General features: G+C 38.0%; 1 protein-coding gene across 2 annotated transcripts in view; it reads left to right on the top strand.

Moving 5' to 3' along the window:
* BABAM2 (BRISC and BRCA1 A complex member 2) overlaps positions 1 to 26,068 on the top strand; it is a 408,693-nt gene that overhangs the window by 34,620 nt on the left and 348,005 nt on the right. For both annotated transcript variants that reach the window (XM_045809160.2, XM_045809161.2), the window contains exon 3: positions 10,468 to 10,544. In XM_045809160.2, the coding sequence (XP_045665116.1) occupies positions 10,468 to 10,544 (77 nt within the window). The remainder of the gene's footprint in view (positions 1 to 10,467; positions 10,545 to 26,068) is intronic.

Below are 26,068 nucleotides of genomic sequence, written 5' to 3'. Positions count from 1 at the left end.
CAGTTCAAGGTTCTAGAGAATAGACACTCCTTTCTGTACTCTTGTAGAATGATCTCTAAGCTTTTTTGATTATGCATCTCAAATAATTTGTGTATAAACCGTCAATGCATGCATACTTATTTAATTACGAAATATATTTATGTATTATAAAACATATATAAAATATAAATGAAAAAGAATGATATAAGAGGAAATAAGCAATATTGAAAATAATTTATATTATGTTTAATATGGTATTTTCACCTGTCATATCTGAGAAAGAAATCTGCAAAAATATATAGATACTAATGAAAGACAGGCAACTTGGCTGTATACACTATGCCATAAGACCAGTTGTTAATCCCACTTGGTAGTGTTGGTTTGATTTTAGCCACCCTCATGGGTGTGATATGGTGCCTTATTGTAGATTAAAATTGCATTTCTCTTGTGACTAATTAAGTTAAGCACTTTTTCATGTATATTGGCCATTTGGATCCCTTTTTATGAAGTATTCTCTCAGGTCTACTAACTTGTCTTTTTCTTATCAATTTATAGGAGTTCTTTAGATATTTTAATATCAATTTTATAAATATCTTCTCTCTGTGGTTTGTTTTTCACTCTAATTTTTTTTATGAATAGAAAATGTAATAATAGTATAATCCAGTTAACTCATCTTTTCCTTCATAGTAGTACTTCTTGGGAATTTTTGTTCACCCCAGGTTCTTGAAGGTATTCTTCCGTTTACCTAATTAACCTTCCCCCCATTGTCTTCTATAAATGCTTTTCCCAGTCAGAGCTTCAGTTCACTTGGACTTGATTCTTGTGAATGGTCTGAGGTAGGGATCAAGTTTCATATTTTTCCCTATGTCTGGCTGACTCAGCACCATTTATTGAAAACAGTTTCCTTTCCTTTCTGTACAGAGATGCCTTTATCATAAATTAAGTGTCCAGATATATGAGGACCTGTCTCTGGACTCTATTCAGTCTTTGTCTATCTTTGTGTATCAGTATCAATATTTTAGTCATAAAGATTTATAATAATTTTTGATATCCAGTAGAGCAAGTTCTCCTATTTAGTTTTTTTCCTTATTGCAGTAAAATATGTGTAAAATTTATCATTTTAAACATTTTTAAGTGTACAGTTCATAACATTAAGTACATTCACGTTCTTGTGCAACTATCATCACTATCTATTTCCAGAACTTTTTCCTCTGATAAAATTGAAACTCTGTACCCATTAAATACTGTCTGTTGCACCCTCCCTCAGCTCTTGGCAACTACCATTCTACTTTCTATCTCTTTGAATTTGATAACTCCCAAGTACCTCATATGAACAGAATCATACAGTATTTGTCCTTTTGTGACTGGCTTACTGCACTTAGCCTAATATCTTCAAGGTTTTTCCGTGTTGTAGCACGTGTCGAAATTTCTTTCCTTTTTAAGTCTATTAAAGAATATTCTATTACACATATATGTCACATTTTGTTTATCCATTCATTAGTCTTGATGGACACTTGGGTTGCTTCCAGTTTTTGGCTATTGTGTATAATCCTGTCACGTGTTTCTTCTTCAAGAGAATCTGTCTATTCTTGGTTCTTGACATTCTATTTAAATTTTAAAATCTGCCTCTCAGGTTCCAGATCAATTAAGGGGAACTGACATCTTTTCCTTATGTGTCTTTTAATCTACGAACATACCTGTATTCGTTTATTTGTTTTCTTTTTCTTTTAGTAGAAGCTTTCTACATAGAGAGCTTGCACATCCTTTGTGACATTCCTGTATATTTGATAGTTTGATGTTATTTTTGATGGCATCTTTCTAAAAGTTTTTATTTTTTACCTGATTGTTGATGGCGTGTAGATACACGTATACAGTCGACGGTTGATTTTTGTGTATGTCCTTTGTCTAGCAACTTTGCTAAGCTCACATATTTCCAATAATGCCTGTGAAGATGAAAGTTTTTCATGTGCACAGTCATCTTACCTACACATAAGTATAGTTTTATTTCTTCTTCTCCAGTATTGATACCCTTATGTTCCCATGCTGCTCTGCACTTGCTAGGACTTCTGTACAATGTTGAAAAAAAATGGTAAGAGTGGGTAACATCTCGTTCTCTGTCTCAAAGGGAAAATTTAACATTTTTTATTAGATGTGATATTATTGTAGGTTTTCTTATAGATGGCTCTTATTATATTAAGGAAGTTCCTTTTTGATCCTTATTTGCAAGGAGTCTTTAAAATCATGAATGGATATTTAATTTTATCAAACGTTTATCCTGCACTAATTGAGATAATCCTATTAATTTTCTCTTTATTCTGCTAGCAGAGTGAATTAAGTGCACATATTAGAAAAGAAGAAAGGTTGAATATTAATGAGCGAAGCATCCATCTCAAAATATTAAGATTTCCCCCTCCTAGTTAACTGTTAAAAATAGTTTTTGAGCCCCTCATTCCTACTGGAACCATGCTGTAATTTAAACCACGTTTTTGTTATAGGAATACCTACTGACACTTAAAAGTATTCCCTACTTTAGAGTTGAAGTCTGTCATTATAAATGGGGATACAGCATATAAACTGGGAATAACAGTTGATGCCACATGAACTGGCAAACACATTTTTTTGGAATATTTTAATTTTATAATTTTTAAAACATTCTGAGTTGACTCACATATTTTGGTAATGGCATTTTGGAATCCTATGCTAAGAATTGAATCCATCACTTTCTAGTAGGGCCTAGAAATAGATTTCAGGCTTTAGAGATGTAGAGGATGTGTTTGGTGTATCGGGAACATCATATGTCATCAAGCAAGGAGTGCCGTTCTTCTGAATGATGTAAAAAAATCTCTCTCAGTGCAGTTTTTTTTTTTTTTTTTTTGGCCTTCTTTTACCTGTTTTAATTCATGGTTCCCCTTGTAGAAAGGCTCAGCTTGAGCTGGCAGGTTTCGATGGGCCATAATTCCCTTCTGAGTCTGAGGGTGTAAGATCCTGTGAATCAGAAGGTGATGTCTTTGCAGATCAAATGCCTATTTTGCAGATGCTTTGGTAGCTGTCGAGGTAGTCTGCGGCACTCTGAGCTGCTTTGCTGCTGCCTTTCAGCCTAGAAGCTATGATAATTTTGAAACTACTTTGGTCTGAGTGGAATCAGAGGAAAGAAATTCTATTAAAATGAAATGGTGGTGAATAGGAGCTAACAAGAATCCACTCTAATGTCTGTGACCTCACATTCATGTAGCAGCCAGTTACTGGTCTTTGAGCCGATCTTGTTTGACAGTTACCTGTGATTTTAGGTCGCCAAAGCTGAGGACTTCCTTCTCAGCTGCTGGTGAATATTGTTGGTTAAGCACAAACGTCATTATCAAGAAAACAGGAAGCTCTGTAGGAGAACGGGCCAAATGGTAAATTAATAGCATAAAGGAAACTGACGTAGACTCAGGGAAGGAACCCTGGACTCATCTGCTTTGTTCTTTTCAGATGGCTCAGAGAGGAGAAATGGTTTCCATCATTCTTTTTTCCAGAAAGCATATCCAATAATAGGTTTACTATTAAATTAGAAAGCATGTATTTTGCTTTAATTTTGCATTCTCTTCAAAATGCTAATGTCTTAAAGGTTGCAGAATACCTTTGAATAACTTTGTTAATTCAGAATAATTCTTGGCTGTCACTAAACTCCTTATAAACTGTAGTGAAATTGTCAGCTTTTCCTGTTTATAGCGATTCCTTAATAATTTGAGTCAGATCTCAGGAACTATGAACCAGTAATAATTTAAAGATGATTCAAATCCACACTTACTTTCACTGTTTGTTTAAAGGGTTTGCTAAATAAACCAGTAGCGTTAACATTGCAGAGCCTATTTAATCGAATTAGGAGCACCTTGTTTCTGCTTTTGCGCCATTGATTTACATGTATATAGTTCTAAAACTTAGATAAATCATTTTCATTTCACTAAAGCTCGCATGGTAGGACACTCTTTTTGGCAATATTTTGTCAGCCTTCACTTTGAATTATTTTAGGTACTTAATAAAGTGGCATTTATTGACAAATTTATAATTCACATTTTTTTACTCATCCTGATGGTTTCCCCCTTAATTATTGAGAGATGATTTAGAGTGGTGTTTAAGAAAATGGGCCCTGGATCAGACATCCTGGGTTTGGATCCGAACTCTGTCACTAACTAGTAAGATACCGTGCCTCGGTTTCCTCATCTGTAAAGTGAGGGTAGTAATAGCATCTATCTCTGAAGGTTGCTGGGCGGTTTAAATAGTTCAATCTAATTAAAGAATTTAGGCTGGTACCTGCCACATAGCAAATGCTCAACATAACATGTTAGTGTGTGTTATTATTTATCGTGGAAATAGAGTAATTTTAGGAAGTGACTGTAAATATCAATTCTTGGTCACAAGTACAGCTCTTCATAGGGAGGACCTCTTACAAATAATCACACTTTTATCTCAGAGGTGAGGATAAGAGTGTCTTTCCAGGTCCAGTTAAATCATCAGTTTCTGTCATGAAAAGAGTGTAAGACTGGGAGTCAAAGTTTATGCCTTTGTTTGGCAAACTTTAATCTCCGTCGTCGTTGGAGTACCCACGTCCCCAACACCAGGGCTAGGTGCTGGAGATTTACAGATAACTGAAAGATGCCTAGGTCAGGGAGACTGAGATATGGCCGGAGTGCCCTGCAAGTGGTTTCCAGTCCCAGCGTTCTCACTGAGCACCTGTGAGACCCCTGGCCTTCACTGTCATCGTCTGTAAAATGACAGTGTCTGAGTTTAGTTTATGATGTTAATGTCATCAGTGCTGGATGCTTCGTACTGTGCTGGATGCTACACTAAGACATTAAAGTCTAAAACAGTTTTGGTACCAAGAATCTTTCTTTTTTTAAAAAAGATTTTATTTGTTTTTTGAGAGAGAGAGAGAGAGAGACAGAGCATGGGGTGGGGTGTAGGGGCAGAGGGAGAGGGAGAGGGACAAACAGACTGCCCACTGAGTACGGAGCCTGGTGCAGGACTCGATCCCAGGACCCTGAGATTGTGACCTGAGCTGAAGGCAGACACTTCACTGACTGAGCCACCCAGACGCCCAGCACCAAGAATCTTAAGACCCGGTGGGGAAGACAAATCACATTTGGAAAATAGATAAACAGTAATCTTGGGAGTCATATGATTAGATGGAAGATAAGAGATGGTAGGGACAAGAGTATGTGGCGACTGTTACGCTTAGCATTTTATTGTATCTGTGGTTGGCTGGCTCTAATTTCTGTAATAAAGCACCACAGTAAACTGCCTGTTCTGATGTTATCAGGAATTCCCACTTGATAATTCCCACTTGCATAATCTGCAGAATGTGGTAGTTTAACCCCCTTTGTTCTCTCATGTGTTAAACTTTAAAATGGTGCATTCCCAGTGTATGTGTTAAACTTTGAAATGGTGCATTCCCAGTAAAAGATATATTTTTAGAGCATAGTTCTTCATGCAAAAACAACATTGAGATACCACCTTAATGCCAGTTAGAATGGTAAAAATTGACAAGGCAGGAAACAACAAATGTTGGAGAGGATGTAGAGAAAGGGGATCCCTCTTACACTGTTGGTGGGAATGCAAGTTGGTACAGCCACTTTGGAAAACAGTGTGGAGGTCCCTTAAAAAGTTAAAAATTGAGCTACCCTGTGATCCAGCAATTGCACTACTGGGTATTTACCCCAAAGATACAGACGTAGTGAAGAGAAGGGCCGTATGTACCCCAATGTTCATAGCAGCATTGTCCACAATAGCTAAATCGTGGAAGGAGCCGAGATGCCCTTCAACAGATGACTGGATTAAGAAGATGTGGTCCATATATACAATGGAATATTACTCAGCCATCAGAAAGAATGATTACCCAACATTTGCAGCAATCTAGATGGGACTGGAGGAGATAATGCTAAGCGAAATAAGTCAGGCAGAGAAAGACATTTATCATATGGTTTCACTCATTTATGGAACGTAAGAAGTAGGAAGATCGGTAGGAGAAGAAAGGGAAGAATGAAGGGGGGGTAAATGGAAGGGGGAATGAACCATGAGAGACTATGGACTCTGGGAAACAAACTGAGGGCTTCGCGGGGGGTGGGGAGTGGGATAGGCTGGTGATGGGTATTAGGGAGGGCACGTATTGCATGGTGCACTGGGTGTTATACGCAAGTAATGAATCATGGAACTTTACATCAAAAACTAGGAATGTACTGTATGGTGACTAACATAATATAATAAAAAAATTATTATTAACCCCCCCCAATATAATGCCGAGATTTTTTTGTTCATCACTGCTGTATTCTGTGTACCTAGCACAGTGCCTGACAAGTGGTAAGCACTTGGGAAATTTAGTGGAGGGACAAATTTGAGGTTACATTTTGATTGTCAGCAATTTTTGAACATTTAAAATTATCTTCTTATTCAAAGATACTCATTTTGGAATATTGGATTTTAAATCTTAGATCTAGCTGTGTTAGGACAAGTTGCCATTATACAAATACAATTTTAATGAAGCCAGCGGCCTGTTATTTAGTAGCTTTTTCATACTTATATAAGGAAATGGTTTTCTAGATGAGTGAACTTCTCCACTATATTAGTTATCTGTTAATGATGTCTGATTGCCATATCCTGGGACACCCTCCACCAGAACTGCTCAGTCAGGCTATCCCGAACTCCGACACAATGGAACCGTGAGGGTTAATGAAGTTCAGCAGTGTGAAGTTTTGTGATGTCACAATATAAAGACTTCCCTATGTATTTTACTTGAAGACTTCATCAGTAGATTACCCTTGCAGTTTTTCCTTCTCAAAAGAGAGTGAAGCTCTTTAGAGGGAAAAGAGAAAGGATAAGTCAAGCCATCTAGTCAAATATAAAAAGGATCTACTTAATTTTAAAATATTTATGTAATTTTTAAGTAGTCCATGATCATCATAAAAATCAAAACAATGCAGAAAGGTAATCAAAGGAAGTTGTAAAAATTACCCAAAATCCTGTCACATTTTGGTGACTCTCCTTCTGAAATCTGTTTATGTGCATAGACAGACACACACATAGATCTGTCTTTTCCATACCTGGAAATCATACTATTTGTGTGCGTTCTTCGATCTTTTTTGACCCATGCCCTTTTTTGAGTAGCAGAGAAACCAGTACTGTCCTTGAATGTGATTTGAAATTTCACAGTAAATTAAATACATGACCAAAACCAATCTTAGAGGTAATTTTAAAGAAGGGGAAACATTTTTAGTTTAATCTTAAAAAAACTTTAGGTAACATTGGCTTATTTCCCATAAAGCTGTTTATCCTGGGGAATATGGAAGATGGAGCATAATAGATATTTTAAATATTCATTCAACATTTCATGAGAGAAGCTGAGTGCTGTTTAGGAGGGAGAGACCTGTGAATGGCAGCTTCGTCTTTCCCCTGTCCCCTTAGCAAAACAGAAACCTGCAGTTGACTGGAGGTTAGCCATTTTAACTTGGGAATGCTCTTTGGGGAGTATGACTCCTGCCCTTGTCCCCAGATCAAGTAAGTGGTCTTTTCATCAGTATACAGCATTCGCCGTAAGGTGAGTTTTGGCAAATTTTTCTTGTGTCTTTTCCGTGATGTTTTCACGGTCCTTATGGATTGGCTGGCCCACCCGTTACTCTGGCTCTGTTTCCGCGTTCGATTTGGCTGTTGTCTCACGCTGAATACTCTTGATTGCTCTTCTTCCTACACTTGCTCCCCCCCGCCCAGTCGTCCCCAGTGAGTAAACCCGCATCTCTCCATTGGCACTGCTGCTCCCCTAGTCCAAGTATCCATCATCTTTCTTTTCTGAAACGGACTCCTTTTGGTTCCTGTTGGACATCTTTACAGTCTCTTTTTCCCATACAGTAGACACGGTGAGCTCGTAAAAAGCATAGAATCAGATAATATTACTCTTCTTAAAAACCTCCTTTGTACTTGGAATAAAATCTGAATTAATTGCCACCACCTACAAGGCTCTGCGAGATCTGTCCCTTGCTTACCCCTTGTCCTGACTTTTGCTGTTCTCTCCCTCGTTCACTCTGCTCTAGCTGTGTCGCCCAGACACACCAAGATTTCTTCCCCCAGATACATCAGACTTGTTCCTGCCTTCACGCCTTTGCACCAGCTGGTTCCTCTGCCTGGAGTGCTCTGCCCCAGAACTCGCCCTGGGAGGCCCCGTGGTGATAGTTAGGCAAGTTTCGGATTTCATCTCCTCCAGGGAGGTCTGCCCCAGTCTTCCTGGGCGATGCGCTCCTGTTCTGCTGTAACACTGTTCTGTTTTCTTCACAACATTTAGCAATCTCGAACCATTTTTATGTCTTCATCTCTTGTTTATTGCTTCTTTTTCCCTTGTCAGAATTTAAGTTCCATGGGACGGTAGGTCTTGTCTGTCTTGTCCACACTGTATTCCTAACAGAACGATGCTCAGTAAATCTTTATACCTAAGTGGAAAAAAAAAATCAGCAAATTACTTAGATGGAGAAATGTACTTTTTTAACACCCTAGGGTGGCTGGAACCAGCTGTTCATGTACGAAGGGAGGAAGATGAAGGGGCAGAGCATAAAGCACTTTTTAGTCCTAGTTAAAGCATAAAGTAAATAATACAGCATGTGGCCAAGCAGTGAATGTGACAACTGATTGCACATTGAAGAAGGACAAGTTAATTCAAACAAACTAGAATCAGATTAATCCTGAGTATTTCCTGTAATATTAATAACGTCAGTTGCTAAGCTATATAAGATAGGTAGATAATTTGATCTTCATGCCCAAAAGAGATGCTTGATTGTGGATGGTGTTATTTTTTATTAGGAAAAATTTTAAAACATTATTCTTTGAATATATATGAGAAAAAATTCTCAGTATTGCTTGTAGGTCATTTCTGTCATTAGATCATACTTTATATTTTATAATGCTTTAATTTATGTGTTTTCCATAAGTGTTTTCAAATAACTGCCATGCTGTGGTCTAGGAAAGATTATACTATAAGGGAAATACTTTAGTACCTTTAATAAAATGTGCCCCAAAGAATTTTTTATATTGAACAGTAAAGGAGAATGAATGTGTTCTTTTAAAACCTATGAGAAATTGAAATAGGTTACTATATGATTACTAGTGCAACTTTGTTGTTTAGTTTGTAAACTGGTGTTTTTTTATTGTCCCCTAAAGATAAGAGGAGTAATCAACCTAGTGATTTTTGTTAAATAAATACATCTGAGTTAAACTTTCCATCTGGTTCTTTTCTCTTTCACATTCAGATAGTTTCGGGAAAAGTAATGGCATATCTAATATGAGATCTCAGTTATTATTTTAGAGTCAACATTTTTTTTCTGAGAGAGTGCTCTCATGTGTGTGCAGGTGCGTGAGTGGGGAGAGGGGAAGAGGCAGAGGGAGGGGGAGAGAGGTAATCGCAGGCAGAGCCTGCACTGAGCACGGAGCCCCATGCCAGCTGGATCTCAGAACCCTGAGATCAAGACCTGAGCCAAAATCGAGAGTCAGACACTCAACCAACTGACCCACCAAGGCATCCCTTAGATTCAACATTTCTTAAATTTATTTTCAAATGATTATTGCCTTCAAAGTGGCCACCTAGGGAAGTGGTACATTTATTCTAACAATGCTTCCATTCATTAAAATACCCTTTTCAGAGATGCCTCATAGTCAGTATTGGAATTGTGAAAGAAATTTAGCACATTTTGCTTTACTTTATAATCAAAAAAAATCTCATTTTTAAAAACTAAATGAAGACTTATAATTTCCTCTATTGACTTCATATTAATATTATATTAATTTATGAAGCCAATACTGCTGTTATGCAGTTGAAGTTATGACTTGTGAGATCATGAAAGAGATCTTGTAAAGTAAATCTGCGTGAAGAACAAAGAACATTGTATAACTTTGTGAAGTAACAGATTGAAAAGAAACCAAACCCAGACCCGAGTGACTAATTCACTCTCCTTCTATATTTGCATTTTATCTGAAACTGAGGGCCGTGCCTTGTGCTCTGCTGTAGATGGAAGTCATGGGGTGCTAAATCCAGAGGAAACACCTTACCTTGGAGAGAGAAAAGATCTGGTATCAGAAAAAAGTGGACTCTTTTTAGTATGAGTGAAAGTTCAGGGTCTATATTTAAAATCTGTCCATAAAACTACTCCTCTTTTATAGTTCCTGACATCAAAGACTATAGACCTGTTTTGGACGATACACCTATATTAGAAGCCAAGATACACTTACTGGAGAGAAGTAGTTGAAGCTTTGTTGGTGTTTGTCCTTAGAAAGCAGATAAGTTTTATTGTGAAATAAATGGATTATTTGTTTTAGGGCAAGTCTTACTGTCTTGGCTTCTGTGACCATCAAGGGCTTTTATCTTCTTTATAAGCCAGTGTTTTAATCTCTTATCTATAAAGATCACTTTTTATTTACTTTATTAAATGTCATAAATATGTGGGCTTTAAAAAAAAATCTTTTCTCTCTTTAAAGCTGCACCTCATTGACTCCTGGACCCAACTGTGACCGATTTAAACTGCACATACCATATGCTGGAGAGACATTAAAATGTAAGTAAACGACGACTTTTATTGAAAGTGTAGATTACAGTGCTAGTTATCAGACTCTGTGTTTCCGTTTTTATTTCCGGCCATTACGTGTTATCACTAGATTTACCACTTTTTTAAAAGTTTGTCTTTCATTCCTAGTTCTATTCAAAGTAAGGCACTTGGCAGGGAATTAGCCGTGGTCAAATAGGCATACACCGAAATTCTTAATTTTTAGGCCTACGAGGTAATTCTTGTGTTTTTTTTCTCTATTGGCAGATCTTAGGTAATACCCCAACAGAGAGGGTCCACTGCTTTAAAATACCTGGCTATTTAGAAACAACATTTAGGTAGGAATGGCTGTTGTGCACCCCTACTGCTAACTCCCTTCTGGAGCCATTGTTGCCAAGAACCGTTGTTGCTGATGTACTTGTGATTCCCACCTGAGCGTGAGTCCTACCCCAGAGACTCTCGGCGTAGTTTAGGAATGTCAACAGGTTTCCTCTTTTATAGCGAGGGTCAGAAATGCAAATGGCTACCACAGCTGGACTGGTAACAGAAATGAGGGGAGCAGGCTAGGTGTGGCAAATTGGGGCACACCTACCCTCCTCGAGGGGACTGCCTCTGTTGATTTATTGAGAAAAGGTAGAAATCCACATCAGTTTTGGATGCTGGCTACTTTTTCAAAAATTAAAAACACAGTGTGGGCCAACATGATGCAGGTCCAGCCAAATGTGTGTGGGGTGTGGCTGGAGCTATTGGACCACTGGTTTGTGACCTTGATGAAGAGCAGGCAAGACCTACCATCAGATTCAGTCCACCATCTACACCACCTGCCTAGGTGGTATCAGCTCTTCTCCGCTGTTACGACCAGTGCTGACGCTCTAGCCCAGTGTGGAAGTAATGGCGGCTTTGGTCAGTTAGTATCGATCTCACCAGGAATTTTCTCTCTTGAACCTATTCTTGTGGTAAACAGAGTGTTGAAGTCTTTCCGTTCTTTTTTTTTTTTTTTTTAAAGATTTTATTTATTTATTTGACAGAGAGAGAGACAGCGAGAGAGGGAACACAAACGGGCAAGTGGGAGAGGGAGAAGCAGGCTTCCTGCCGAGCAGGGAGCCTGATGCGGGGCTCGATCCCAGGACCCTGGGATCACGACCTGAGCCGAAGGCAGATGCTTAACGACTGAGCCACCCAGGCGCCCCATGAAGTCTTTCCATTCTTAAAAAGAGGAATAAAGAACTAAATGTTAAAGGTGGGGCAGATGAGTAAATAGTGCCTTTCAGACTGTGGACTATGTGTTTTACAATTATAGGTTACCAGGGGCCACGTCTTAGTATTCCGTAGAATCACAAATGCAGCATTAGGTAAACAATGTAGGACGTGCTAACTTATGAACCTGGCATTATTAGATCATTCTCTTGAAACTGTTAAAATACATAAGAATTTTACCTGCCTGAGGTAGTAGGACATTCTAGATTGTGACTGTTTTTGAAAAGATTATTAACTAAGTGTAAAAGAAATGATCAAAGTAAATCATTCACATGGTTAAAAATATAAAGTTCAGTAATTTTTTACACATGAAAACAGTAATCTTCTATTACGTTTCTTCCTAAGTCTAGTCCTGTTTCCCAAGGGAACCACTTAAATTTTGTTGTTGTTGTTGTTGTTGTTTCAGTACGTAGTTCTTCTGGGGATGATTGCTGTATGTCTAAATAATGTTTAGGCCTCTGTTTCTTGACTTACCAATTTTAGATATTGTTATCTTTTGACTTCCTGCTCTGATACATGAGGCATCAGCCTGTTTTCACCACGCTCTTTATCTTTCTCTTTCCTCCCCTTTAATGTAGTTATCATCACCACTGTTGGTTCCTGTGTTGGTTCCCCTGGAGCTTTAACATTTTTTCCTTTTTTAAAGGATCATTTTGAGCATTGTATGGTATAGTTAAATGAACAAGCCCTAGAATGTTCTTAGTAAGTGCCTGGCACACAGTTAGCACTGTTGTTACGTAAGCACAATCTCTGGGTTAGTACATTTTTATTTAGTTTCCCATGAACCAGAGAGAGTGTCTTTTGGCTCCCTACTTTGTGAGACAAAGATGTTAGCTCCCGCCCTTCCCTCCATCCCTCTTCTTTCACCTTCCAACTCCTGTGTTATTTTCCTTTCCTAGTAACTTATAGTCTGTTCTAAAGCTAGAGTTAGTTATCTTCTGTGCTTTGTTTATAAATTGCTTGAATGAATGATCTGTAGGCCTGCTCTGATATCGTTATCACTGTGGGGTTTGCCTGTTTTATTCTCTTGGGTTCAGTCTTGTTTTGTAGAGTCTGTGTATTGGAAATTCTGTGTTTTGTAGGTTAAAGCATGATTGCTGGAACACAGTCAGATACCTTGCTTAGATTCCATTCCTCCCTCCACTCTTTTCCCTTTCCTGGAGCGCTTCTGATAATTTTTATTTACCACAGTCATAATTAGGTATCTTAGTTTCTGTGAGCTCTTTTTTGCTATTGCTGTCTGTTCCTCTTTCACAACATCTTGTTCTTATTTTATGAATACAGTGTCTTGAAAGCTTTTAAAGAATGTAGATTTTTTTAAAGAAGTTTTCTTAATTACTTTAATTTTCTCCAGGGATTGTATTTTTGTTTATCATCTTTTTCCTTCTCTGTTATTCTGTAGTCTTTCCTTAAATAAAAGATGGGTTGGGGTGCTTGGGTGGCTTAGTCGGTTAAGCATCTGCCTTCAGCTCAGGTCATGATCCCAGGGTCCTGGGATCGAGCTCCATGGTGGGCTCCCTGCTCAGTGGGGAGCCTGCTTCTCCCTCTCCCTCTGCCTGCTGCTTACCCTGCTTGTGCTCTCTAGACCCTGGCTGTCTCTCTCAAATAAATAAAATCTTTTAAAAAAAGAGATGGGTTTGGTTGTTTATTTATATTTACGACAGACAATAAAGGATTGATTAAGATTTCGGTATGGGTGAACCAAGCTTAATGAGTGTGTGGGTTAATGGCGCGCTAGCTGTTAGTATGAGGAACCCCTATGTGTCATATTAGGGAGTTCAGCTGTTCTGGCACTCCCTGAAATCATTCTGTTCCTTTAGAAAATCCCCTACATTTTTTGGGGGGGCATACACATCTGGCCACCATGCCATTTTTGGGGGGCGGGTGTCATAGACTCTTCCCCGTGGAGCTTTTTGTTAATTTCCCCACTCTTAGCCCTGTTTTCCATTCTTCCCTTTCCGTACACTGGATAGCTACACGTTTTTATGGGTTTACCAGGACACATGGCTTCCCCCTCATCCAGTAGCCTCTTACCACATTATTGCGGCCAGAGCTTTCCCTGCCCTGGCTTGTCAGTTACCACTCCTCTATCTGCATTCTGCCTCCTGCCTTCTAGGAATTTGTTGAAATTGCTCATCTACTGATTGCTACTCTCTTCCCTTTCTCTTCACTTAATGTTGTTTTGGATTCTTATTTTCTCTGTTTCATTATCATTTAATGGAAGGATGGGTCTTACAAGGGAGAAGAAATAAATGTGTGCGGTTAGTCCATGGTCTTGAGCCAGAAATAATGTAACTTCACAGAGATCTTACTCGCTGTATGAGTTGATGTTAGAAAGCATTTACTGATATTCTGTATCTTCTCATTGCTATAAAATTTTCACAGGAAACCTCTTATAACATTGATGATTATGGTATTTGGACTGGCATTCACCATATAAGTTAATTATGTCCTATTAAGCTACTACTCTATATAATCATTATGTACTAGGGGCTTAATTTAAGCCATAGAATGCTCCGTAATAATGGAATAAAAAAGGCATTTTGTATATTGAGGTTCTTCCACATTAAGGTGAGTCAAGATTCTAGCATTCTGGCCTTAAGCAGCCCACCGCCAAATAAAAGGAAAAAACAATTGATTATATACTATTATACATTAAAAGTTCATTGAATTGGAGGAAGGAGTATTTTGTTTTCTTCTTCTGAAATTCTTGACATTATTTAGGAAGGCTCTCTGGAGGATATTGGTCGTACCATTAAGTTCAGTGTTAGAATCCCTTGCTTTAAAAAAATTATGTGTTAAACTCTAAAAGTGGTATACTTGGAGTTACCACAGTGCTTCACGATGGAAGCCAAACTACCAGCCTTTCAAAATTTGCAGATGGAAATGGTTTTTTAATAGCTATTGAAAATGTGATAGAATTGTCAAAAATAAATCAACTACATGAGTTATGAACACAAGTCACTGTTCTCTGACTGTATAAAAATGGAAAAATTTACACGAAGAAAATCAAAACAAATACACAAACCTTTTGATATAGTTAAAACTCAAGTGAAGATCAGCAGAACCATCTTTACCGGACTAGTGTTTTGTGAATCTGCCCACATCAGTGTGTTCACGTCAGTGATTACACAGCAAGGTTCTTTTACTTTCCTTAGCTTGTGTAATACTAAGGTTATAGTTATTCCAGGCTTCTTTCTTTGCAGCTGTACTTATTTTAAAATTATTTCAACATAATTCTCTTCCTGGTTTTTAAAGAAACGTATCTGTGAGGAGTTTGTTGAGTCCTATGTTGATAGTAGTGGTAACGTAGAACCCTTGGATATTTTATTAACCTCAATAATTAGTATAGGTTTGTTCTGTGCGTGGTTTGAAGTTCATGGAAACAGATAATTTATTGTAGCAACCAAGTTTATTGTAAACGAATAAATCATTCAGGGCAAATCGTGAATTTGCAAAGAATCATCTTCCCCTCTTGGAGAACACTAAGATCTTGCTTTAAAAGTAATGTTAGACTCATTCCTTTTTTTTTTTTTTTTTTAATATATATTTTTTAAGCTCCTTCATTTTACTTTTAAAAAACCTGGCAAGGCGAAACACTTTTTACATATATTTTTACTCCATCAATTTTTATAACTTCAAATATATTATATCCAAGATCAGTAAGGTCATAGTGGTTAATTATCACAAGATTTGTGATTGAATTCCACCTCCTACAACCAACACAATGTTCATCTTTAGATAATTAACTATTATTCTCTATAACAAATATTTTAACACATGTAGTTTTCTAAAACAAACATATGTAATTGAAAGGTATAGTCCTTGGAAAATAACTGTCACAGCACACAGAAAAGCTCTTTGCCTTATTTAGGAAACAGACCCAGAATGAGACTTAATTTCATGGTAACAAGAAACTGAATAAGTATCGATTTAAATAATATTCTATGGCAACTACTAGATAAATATTTTCCAGCTTTTACCTTTATCTTTCTAAGCACAGGGTAATGGCTAACCCAGGGCTTTACAGTTTCAAAGCCCATTTATATAAACAACTCTTTATCTTAAGTTTCTCATTAAATCCTATTGAAAACTTGTGGTGGGTGATTTCAACTATACTTTTAACCAAGGCTGAACCAAAGTATTTGACTCTTATAGTAATTTTATTTCATAACTTTAAGTTCAATGAGGTTAGAGATGGAGACCGTTTTGTTTGTTAAATGATATCTCCAGGCCCTAGCCTAGTAAAGATACTCAATTCAATATTTGTTGAAGGAATGGAGTATTGAATGCATGCATGCATAAATTAATGAAGCTTAGTGTTCAGATTTTTGTTGGTTGAAGTATTGTGTTATAAAGAATGTGGAATTCTGTTACTTGTATCAGTCTTTCACCAACAGAAATTCAGTCTTTAGAAGTTATTTTTTTATACAGGGAATTTGTAATTGGAACACTGGTCTTAACAATTCAGAAAAAAGGAAGGACATAGACTACATTGTAGATTTGGAGTCTGTATCAATTTTGTCTTTATACATTTTACTTTGCCTTAAAGTAGATTAATGAAAAAAGCATGTAACTAAAATTTGTATCTCAGCATATTTTATATATTAGAAAGCAGTTCAACTATAAATGTTTCCTCTGTGAATAAGGGACACTGTGCAGTTAATAATAATGAGAATGAAAGACAAGGGAGAGGACATATTTCTCCCATGAATTCGTGAATTGATGCCTACAAGAATTACCCACATTCAAAATTAAATCATTGACATGAAAAAGACCAGAAGATTATACAGTACATTAGGAATGATGTTCTTGTTTCTTCAGCTCTTTCAGTGTGAAGAGGCAACTGTTGGGCAGTGAAAGAGTTGCCAGTTTGTGTAAGATTCTCATGCAAGGTATTGAAGAATGTCTGAGTTAAAGAGAAGTCCTTGAATTTCACGATTATATAAGAGACAACTGGTACTTACTTGAACAGGATTGGAAAAGTGAAAATTCGGTGATCAGGACTGATTTAAGTAAAATACATGTTAATGTCTAAGATGGTGCCACTAAAATGAGTGAAAATCTACCAGTTATAACAAAACTCAGAGAAAGAGCAGTGAGCTTCATAAAAGCGCATATTTGTAAATATGGCGACGCTAGTCACTCCATCTAGCACTTAACTCTTGAAGAAATTATTGTGTGTGTGTTTTTGTGGACCCTATAGATCCTAGGGCAGGGAGTGAGACTGTTTTGCTATTTTATTTCCAATCTCTAGCTTATTGCCTGGCCTTTAGAGGGGCTCATTTAATAGATGTTGGTGGAATGCATTAACCGTGTTCACTCTTTGGATCTGGCAATGATGAGGTTTAATGGAGAAGTGACAGAACTTTGAAGTATTCTCAATTTTATAGGTTCTTTGAATGGCAGTACTTACATAACTATATACAGAGATTATTGAAATATTTTAAGTATATTGAGCAAGTTTGTGGCCAGTAAATCAAGCAGTTTGTTAACATTGGTTTCAATTTCAATTTGAAATTATCTTTTGTTTAAAATATGTATTTTTCATACTAACAGTTTTTTTCTTAATCAGGGACTGTTTGGTTATAAGAAACCCATTGAAAGAAACATAAAGAGTTTGTTTGTCTTCATGAGGAATTAAATGGATTCCATGGTGCCCAAGGGCAGGAAGTATAGCCAGGCCTCAGAGGGACTGGAACCTGGGACTATCAGGATGGCAGACCCCATAGCAGTCAGCATCTGTGTCCTTGTTTATCTCTTTCTCCTGCAATATATTCTATTGTCATTTTATTCACTTCATTCTCTCCCCTGCCCCCTCCCTCACGATTTCTCTGTTTCTCCTCACATAGAGTGGAAATGGTTGAGTCCCCTATGTGGTGACTCAGTTCAAGGCCACCAGAGACAGCCTCTGGTCTTTGAGTCTAAATTCCTGGGTGAGAGGATCTAATTGGCAGCTTGGACTGGGTGTCCACTCTTGATCCAGTGGTTTGGTCAAGAGTTCTGGGTTATGGTTACAGGGGGACAGTTTTAGCACAAGGTAAACATGAGCTGGGCAGGTACCCAGAGAGGTATCAATTACACTGTGACAGGGATTCTTTCTAAAGAGCTTCCAAATGAAACTATAGACATTTTCTGTTTGTCTTTAGCAATAGAAGCAGTATGGTTGTTTATCATTTGAGAGGAATGATGAACATTTCAAAGCCATTTGCAACAGAGTGAAGAAGTCATGCCAAAAAATTATCTCCAAAGGTTTTGAAGTGGAAAGACTTTCCCAGAGGAAAAGCCTTTTTTTTCCCAGAAGAAAAAGTAAAGAAAAATAGATTATGATTTGGATAATACATTCCCTCCCATGTCCTCAGAGGAACATTGTAAAGTTACTGTTCATTTCCAAGGCTTTGACACTATGTCACTGAATTTAAGTTTGTATGTTTGGGGGAACGATTACAATAAAATGGTTACAATAAAATAAACCTTAGAACTGCTATTTAAGTGGCATGTTTTATTAAACATGTACAAAGATTTTTACAGACACGTTGCAAATAGTGTTCCAGAACTTCTGCTTTACTGGATCTTGAAACTCAGCTTTATGTTTGATCGCGTCTCCTGAAGTGGCTTGACTGCTCCGTGCGTGACCGTGCCTTCACACAGGGCCTCTCGCACCTCAGACCTACCTACCTGCTGCTTTGTCTTAGCCGCATTTGTCAACTTGGAATGCTCTTTTATGTTGTCGTCTTTTTTTTTTCTTTCCTGGCCTTTGTCCTCTAAGATCTTTCTTCTGCAGCACTGTGTAGAGACACTCAGGGTCCTGACACAGAAACCGAACACCAGGATGGGAGCCCCCAAAGGACCCAGCGGTGGTGTGGTGAATGTCGCCCCAGCTGAGAAAGATATTAAGGTCCTGTTGATTTAATCTTATCTATAAGAGTTTTGCACTTTGTTCGGTTTGTTACTGTATCTTATATTTTGAGTTTTGATCGGAAGATCCGAATGCTGGCTGCGGTGGCTACAGCTGTTGGCACTCTTGTCGGGATGGCAGTGTGATTTCTTTCTTACGTTGTAAATAAATAATCTGTTTGGAAAATGTTAACTGAGTTATCTTTCTGCATTAACCCTGTCCTCCCTTTCCGTATTTTAGTGACTGAATCCCTCAGCCTGGTAGTCACGGCTGTCCCAGCCTGCGGTTCCCGCCTCCCCGGCCCCCCTCTTGGAGCTCAGCTGACAACAGTCCAAGTGAAAAGCCTCCACAACCGAGTTGCTCGTTGTACTTCTCAATAGCCCGCCTTTCCAGTGGCAGCTCTTGTTCACACCGTTTTGGCATTAGTAGGCTGGGCCAAGGAGGTCATAAAGTAGCCTGTTTCTGCGGCGTATTTGGTTCTTGATGGGCAGTCACCAAGCTGCTGCTCTAACGGATGCGCTCTCTCTGGAGGCTCCTTGGCTGGCGTGCTTCTCGTCTCCAAGATCACCTGCGGGGAGAGTAGGCGTTAACCGTTTTCCCTCTGATTGTAACAGTTGAGCTAAGTAAAAAGTTGGACACTGTGTCCAGGGACTTAGTATTTTGCATCTCGCTGAGAGGCATTATAATTTTCCTTGGTAGCATAGTTCATTTTACTTTTATTTTTATCTTTTTAAAAGATTCATTTACTTAAAGATTATTATTATCTAGCATTCAGGGTATTTTTAGAGGCTAATTAGGGAGGCAGGTCACCTTTGATGTAGTGAATGTTTTAAAAAATGCTCATGAGAGGCAAGTAAGAAGTGCTAATTTCGTGGATTAGACATTCTCTCTCTCTTAGATTGTGAGGATTCCTTTGTCCTGGTATTTCAGAACATTTTATTTTCTTGGAATTCATGGAATATTAGAAAAACTTCTGATTGTAGTTTATTAAAAAATAGCTGATAGATATAATTGTTAAAATAACTTATTGAGCATGTATTTTGTAGAGAGGCTTATTTATATACATGATCTCATTTAATCATACAGTACCTCTGAGGTGGAAATTTATATTCCTTTTTTAAAATATTAACTTTATTGTGGCATAATTTGCATATAATAAAACGTACTCATTTAAAATATATACAGTTCAATACACTTTGTCAGTTGTAAACACCTGCGTAACTCAACCATAGTCAAGATACAGAACATTTACATCCCCCGAAGATGTAGAACATTTCATTCCCTCTACAAGTCTGTCTCCTCCACCACCATCCCTGCAATCCCTGAGCCTTCTTTCTGAAACTATAGAACAGTTTTACCTGTTGTAGAACTTCATATAAATGAATCATATACGATGTAAGTTTTTGGTGTCTGTCTTCTTTTATTTAGCGTAATGTTTTTGAGATTTGTCCATATTATTCATTGTATCAGTACTTTGTTTCTTTTATTGCCACGTAGTATGACATTGTATGGATATATGTGCCACAGTTTTTTGTATTCATTCATCTAATGAAGGACATTTGAGTTTCCAGGTTTTGGCTATTATGAATAAGGCTGCTGTCATATTTTTGTACATGTCTTTTGTGGAGATACGTCTTAATTTCCTTGGGTACATTCCTAGGAGTGGTATTGCTGTGTCGTAAGCTAAGTGTATGTTTATAAGTAATTGCTAACCTGTTTTCCAAAGTGGTTGTATTGTTTTACATTCCTACTAGTAATTTATGAGCAGTCTAGTTACTCTGTATTTTTGCCAAATTGGGTATTGTTATTATTTTTAATTATATCCATTCTAGTGGATGTGTAGTGGTATCTCATTGTGGTTTTAATTTGCATTTTTATGTGCTATTGGCTATCCGTCTATCATTTGTTGTGAAATAAATGCCTGTTGACATCTCTTGCTCAACACTTTGATTGGGTTGTTGGGCTTTTTGTTGAGTTATAGGTAGTCGTTATAGAGTCTAGAAAGAACTTATTTGTTATTTTGTCAATATTTTCTTCCAGTCTGTGGCTTCCCATTTTAGTTTCTTAATGATGTCTTTCCAGGAGCAGAAGTTTTTAATAGTGATGAAGTCCAGTTTAACAACTTTTTCTTTTATAGTTTATACTTTTGGCTTTTTGTTTAAGAAATCTTGGCCTATCTGAAGGTCTTGAAGATTTTCTCCTAGGAGTTTTATATTTTTACCTTTGACATTTTGGTCTGTGATCTATTTTGAGTTAATTTTGACCACATATATGTTAATTAACTACTTAAGTGTGAGTCTGTTTGTGGACTTTACATTGTATTACACTGATGTGTCATCTGTCCTCATGTGCCTGTAACGCTGCCTCAATTACTATAGCTTAGTAGTAAGTCTTTAAATTAGGTAGCGTATGTCCTACAATTTCTTTTTCAAAACTGTTTTGGCTATCCTAGGTCCTTAGTATATCCGTAGAGATTTTAGAATGAGCTTGTCAGATGTCTGTAGAAGTCCTGCTGGAATTGCATTGAATCTGAAAATCAGTTTGTAAAGAACTCACATCTTAATATCAAGTGTTCAGTAGGTGAAAATGGTAGTTTCTTCATTATTAGGTCTTCTTTAATTTTTTTCAGTGTCTTATAGTTTCGTGAATGGGTCTTGACAAATGTTCTTAAATTTACCTCAAAGTATTTTCTATTTTTGAGGCTAATTTATAGCACATCCAGGTTTCTTTGAACTTTATCTAAGTCTTTGTTGCTAATCTATCGAAATATCATGGATTTTAGTGCCTTGACCTTGTATTGCTTCTGTGTCCTTATATTTCACTTACTAGTTCTAAGAGCTTTTTTGTAGGCTCCTTACGTATTTTCTTCAAAAACGATCGTATCACTTTTGAAAAAGACAGTTTTGCTTCTTCCTTTCCAATCTGTAGGATTTATATTTCTTATTCTTACAGTACTGCACTGAACGGGCTCTCCAGCATAGTGTTGAGTCGAAGTGATGAAGTCAGACATCCTTGCCTTATGTCCCGCCTTAAGGGGAAGGTGTTTCGCATTTCATCACTAAGCACAATTGTCAGCTGTAGTTTCCCTTTATCAGTTTGAGAAAGTTGCCATCTCTTTTAACAAGCTGAGAGTTTTTATTATGAAATGAATGTTAATGTACTAAATGCCTTTTCTTTATTAGGATGACCACATGGTTTCTCTCTTTTGTTCTATTAATATGATAAGTAAACTGATTTTCAGGTGTTGAGCCATGTTGCATTCCTGGGATTAATCTCACTTGGTTGTTATGTATTATCCCTTCTTCTACATTGCTGGATTTGGTTCATTCATATCTTTTAAGGACGTTTATGCCTATATCCGATGCTGTTCTTTCTGTACTTCTCTTGTAGTCCTTTAGTATCAAAAGGTACAAACTTCCAGTTATAAAATAAATAAGTCATGGGATGTAATGTATAGCACGATGACTATATAGTTCTATATTGCTTATTTGAGAAAATACAGCAAGTAAGCCGGTAGTGGCTTTACCCTTCCCATTTCTCTTTTGATACCATTCACATTAATACCATTGGTAACAACCCCACCAGAACAAAACAAAACAAAACAAAAATCCTTGTTTTTCTTCTGCCTTTGGCTACAGGGCTAGGTTGTAAAAGGAAGGGAACAAAATGTTTTAGTAAGATCATGTCTTTAGTGATGGGGAATTAGAGCCATTAAAAAAACACAAACAGCTTAACCAAAAATATGGCAAAAGACGAAGGTGGTGGCTAGAAGGCTTAGGACATTCCAGGGAGTTTTGTAGATTCGGGATTACAGATGAAGACCAGATACATTTAATTTGTGAGGGGGAATGAAGGACTAAGGGAGGTAATTGAGTTAGCTTGAGGAGAGAGAGAAAATTCTTAAAAAAAAAAATTCCTATGCAGTCTGAATAAAATTTATGTTCCCCCCTTCCTGAGGCCTTAGAAATTAATATCTTTGCATTGTGCTGTCATTGCAGTGGAGAGTGGCTCTGTGAGCCTAAGTTGTCGTGGTTGTATTCGGTATAGGAAAGTTACACACAACTCATCTCCAGTTACTTCTTCTTCTTTTGTACTTATGCCTAAACCTCTCCATCTGGACAAGTGCCAATTTGCCACTAAATTTAAATAAATAAGAACATTTCTCATCAATAGGGGTGGCAAATTTAGCCCCTCTTTAGAGCACTGAGCAATTTATGACCATATGTTAAATACCATAAAACAGCTTTAAAGACTTGGTCCCTGGCCACTGCCAGATTGTACCGTAGGAGTACAGCCGCGCTGCGAGGGGCTGGGAATGCTTCCTCCGGCCCTGGGAGGCCTCAGGAACTCACTGATGTCACAGCCAGAGGGGCCTGTTTTCAAACATTCCCTTTATAAAGGTGAAATACTAAAAGATTCCATTTTGGCATTTGGGTGCAAAGAAGGCAGGACTTCTTTTTGATTCTTAAGGGTCAAAATTAATATGGAAAGTGTTGTGTGGGAGAATGAGTAACTTGGCAGCAGTGAGTCCAGAAGGCAAGTCTAGGAATAGGTAGTAGATATCCTACTCATTCTTTTTCTTGGAGCATGAACTGGACTTTTATAAGGCATAAGCAAACCAAGTATCACATGTTTCTAAATTGTTTTCTTTTTGCCAACTTTTATGGCATTAATACTAATGTTAAAAATGGTTATTAAAATTTCATCCCATAGCGCTGCCAGTTGCAAGGATTTCTTTTCTTCCAGGAGGATGACTCATTATTTGGTGAACTCCAAATATTAGTTTTTCTCCTTACCATCATCCCAGGCTGTGAATCACTTATGGCATCCAGTGGGCTCATGGCTGAGGGAGTGAAGGGGTGTGCCAGCAAACATGTGATTTTTGGTCAAGTAGTGCTGTAGGACCTCAGCTGGACTTTTAGCCATGTTAAACCTCTGGTTCAGGCAGGGGGCAGTGTTCTTAAATAGGGAGAGGCACCGAAAAGCTTTGACCAAGATTTTTCTGACTGTTCTCTCCGAAGGGCAACTCTTCCTACAAAGGAAGATGATGAAATGTGGCTGTCAGGGGTCCAGGATTCCTAGCCTTCTCGAATGTGTAAGTGCCAGCCCAGGGGCTGATTTCCTGTCAGTTCCTGTGTGGTTTGCACTACATCCTCTTTGCAGCAGATCAGTATTTTAGGTCATTTATCAGAACTGCTATCCTGTAAACTCTTGGCAATTTGAGCTCAGTTTACAGAAGGCAGCTGGCATATTTCTCTAGGAAGTGCAGCTGGAGAGTCCTGTCTCCCTCTTCCTAAGGCCAGGAAGTACACTATTGTTATTCGTCGCTGCTTTCTTCCTTTGAAAGAACAAAAATCTTCAAACTTGGGCAAATTCTGAAAGAGCTTGGTGCAGTTTGAAATTACCCTTTCCATTTTATTGGTCTAGGGCGAAAACTTGAGTGATCCTTGACATCATTTGTAAATCTTGTCTGGTTTTCCCATAACACAGATATGGGTGTGAGTGCGAGTTCCACCCCCCCTGCCCCTCCACTGCAAATGAAGTCATGCTGAAGTCCTCAGAGGCCCAGCAGGGTGTTTTGTCTTGTTTTGTTTTGGGTTTTGATTTTCAAGGGTAGTTCTAATTACTTTGGCCATGCTATTGCTTAGTTATTTCTTCTCTGGGTTTCTTTCTCTGAACAGTGGGATTTTTCTCTTCCTGTAAACAGCATCCATTAAGACCAATCACTTTGGGTGTGACTTGAGTATTTGCGTTGGAGTTTCAAGCTGTATGGAACACAGATATTTAAGTCACATTTCTTCACTATTTAATATTAAGATAAAAGTATCAGTTTAGAGTTTTCGAGTTACCATGCCAGAGGGTGAACTGTGTTGTGGAATTTAGAAAGTAAGCAGTTTTCCTCCTTTTGTATGACTCAGCAGTCACAATTTGGCAGTTTTTTAAAAAAAGATCTTATTTATTTATTTGTCGGAGAGAGAGTGAGAGCACAAGCAGGGGAGCGGCAGGCAGAGAGAGAGGGAGAAGCAGGCTCCCTGCTGAGCAGGGAGCCCAATGCAGGGCTCGATCCCAGGACCCTAGGATCATGACCTGAGCCGAAGGCAGAAGCTTAACCGACTGAGCCACCCAGGTGCCCTCGCAATTTGATCTGATTTATGTAGAACAAAATTGCGTTTAGCCCGGTTCATCTGGGAGAAGAACCCGTTTTATAAAGAGAATGCAAACTCACTCGTGAGCTATTTTACATGGTACCCTTAACAATCTGTTGTGGCACAGATCATTTCTACTTCTGATACTTTTTTCATCTTTGTAGAAATGCCATCTTCGGCGGGGTTCAACAACATCATTAGTGTAGCTCTTGGTTTCCTTTGTGTTCTGGATCTTCAGATGAATGGACGGCAAGGAAAGAGAAATTGTGCTGCTTTACAGGAAAAAAGTGAACGCCGTGAAGATGGATGTGATGTCAGATTTGCAGACATTAGGCAGCATCTCAGAGAGGCAGCCCTAGTGTACTGAGCATGATGCCAGGAGGAAATTTGGATTCAAGACATGGGAGAATTTGATAATCCAGATTAATTGTATCAAATCAAATCTGTGGTTCCTGAGATAATACGTTGTTAAACTCTAGGGGTGGGAGCCCCCTTGATCTCTAAGGTCTGTATGACCCACAGAGTAGTTGATCAGGAAACATTTGTTTAGTAAATGAGTGAAACCAGGGCACAAAAAGATTATGTTTTGTATGGAAGGTCTTAATTGGGAAGAAACTAAGTTTTGTGACCTTTCAGTGGGACGAGGGGGTATCTGAAGAGCTGAGAAAGAGCAGCATAGTTTCCTTATTGAAGAAAGGGAAAGAGAACTATGAAAGCTTATATACATCAACCAGGTTGATACCCATATTTAGAAAGAACCCAGAAAAGGACTCACACACATAGTTTACCAACACTTGGGCTAGAATAGGACTAACCAATTTTACTTTGTAAAGAACAACTCTTAATACATGAATGTCTTATTATAGGATGATGAGTAGAGTACTAACTTGGGAAGAAAAGAATAAAGTTGAATCTATCCTGAGAGTAGCAGGGCTTTTGATTCTGTCTTTGAGATGGGTCCAGGAAGCAGATCATGAAATGATTAGTTAGACATAAAATGGGTTGCTTGACGGTATGCCCGAAGTCTCATAACTAAAGAATGAATGCTACTTAATGTCGAAATCAGAGAATTTGATCATCTTAACGTAGAGCCTCTGTGGAGCAATTGTTTCTTCTCTGGTTATTTTATTTATTTATTTTTATTTTTCTTATCCTCCTGTTTTTCCTTCCTGTAATCTCACTGTACTTGGGTAAGACAAGTTCCAGGCAATTGCGCTCAAACACCAGAGTTTTTT

The sequence above is a fragment of the Ursus americanus genome, chromosome 7 (assembly GCF_024610735.1).
Source record: "Ursus americanus isolate L20-20 chromosome 7, mUrsAme1.1.p, whole genome shotgun sequence".
NCBI lineage: Eukaryota > Metazoa > Chordata > Mammalia > Carnivora > Ursidae > Ursus > Ursus americanus.
The sequence above is the reverse complement of the archived record's forward strand: the minus strand, read 5'-3'. Positions and strand labels throughout refer to the sequence as shown.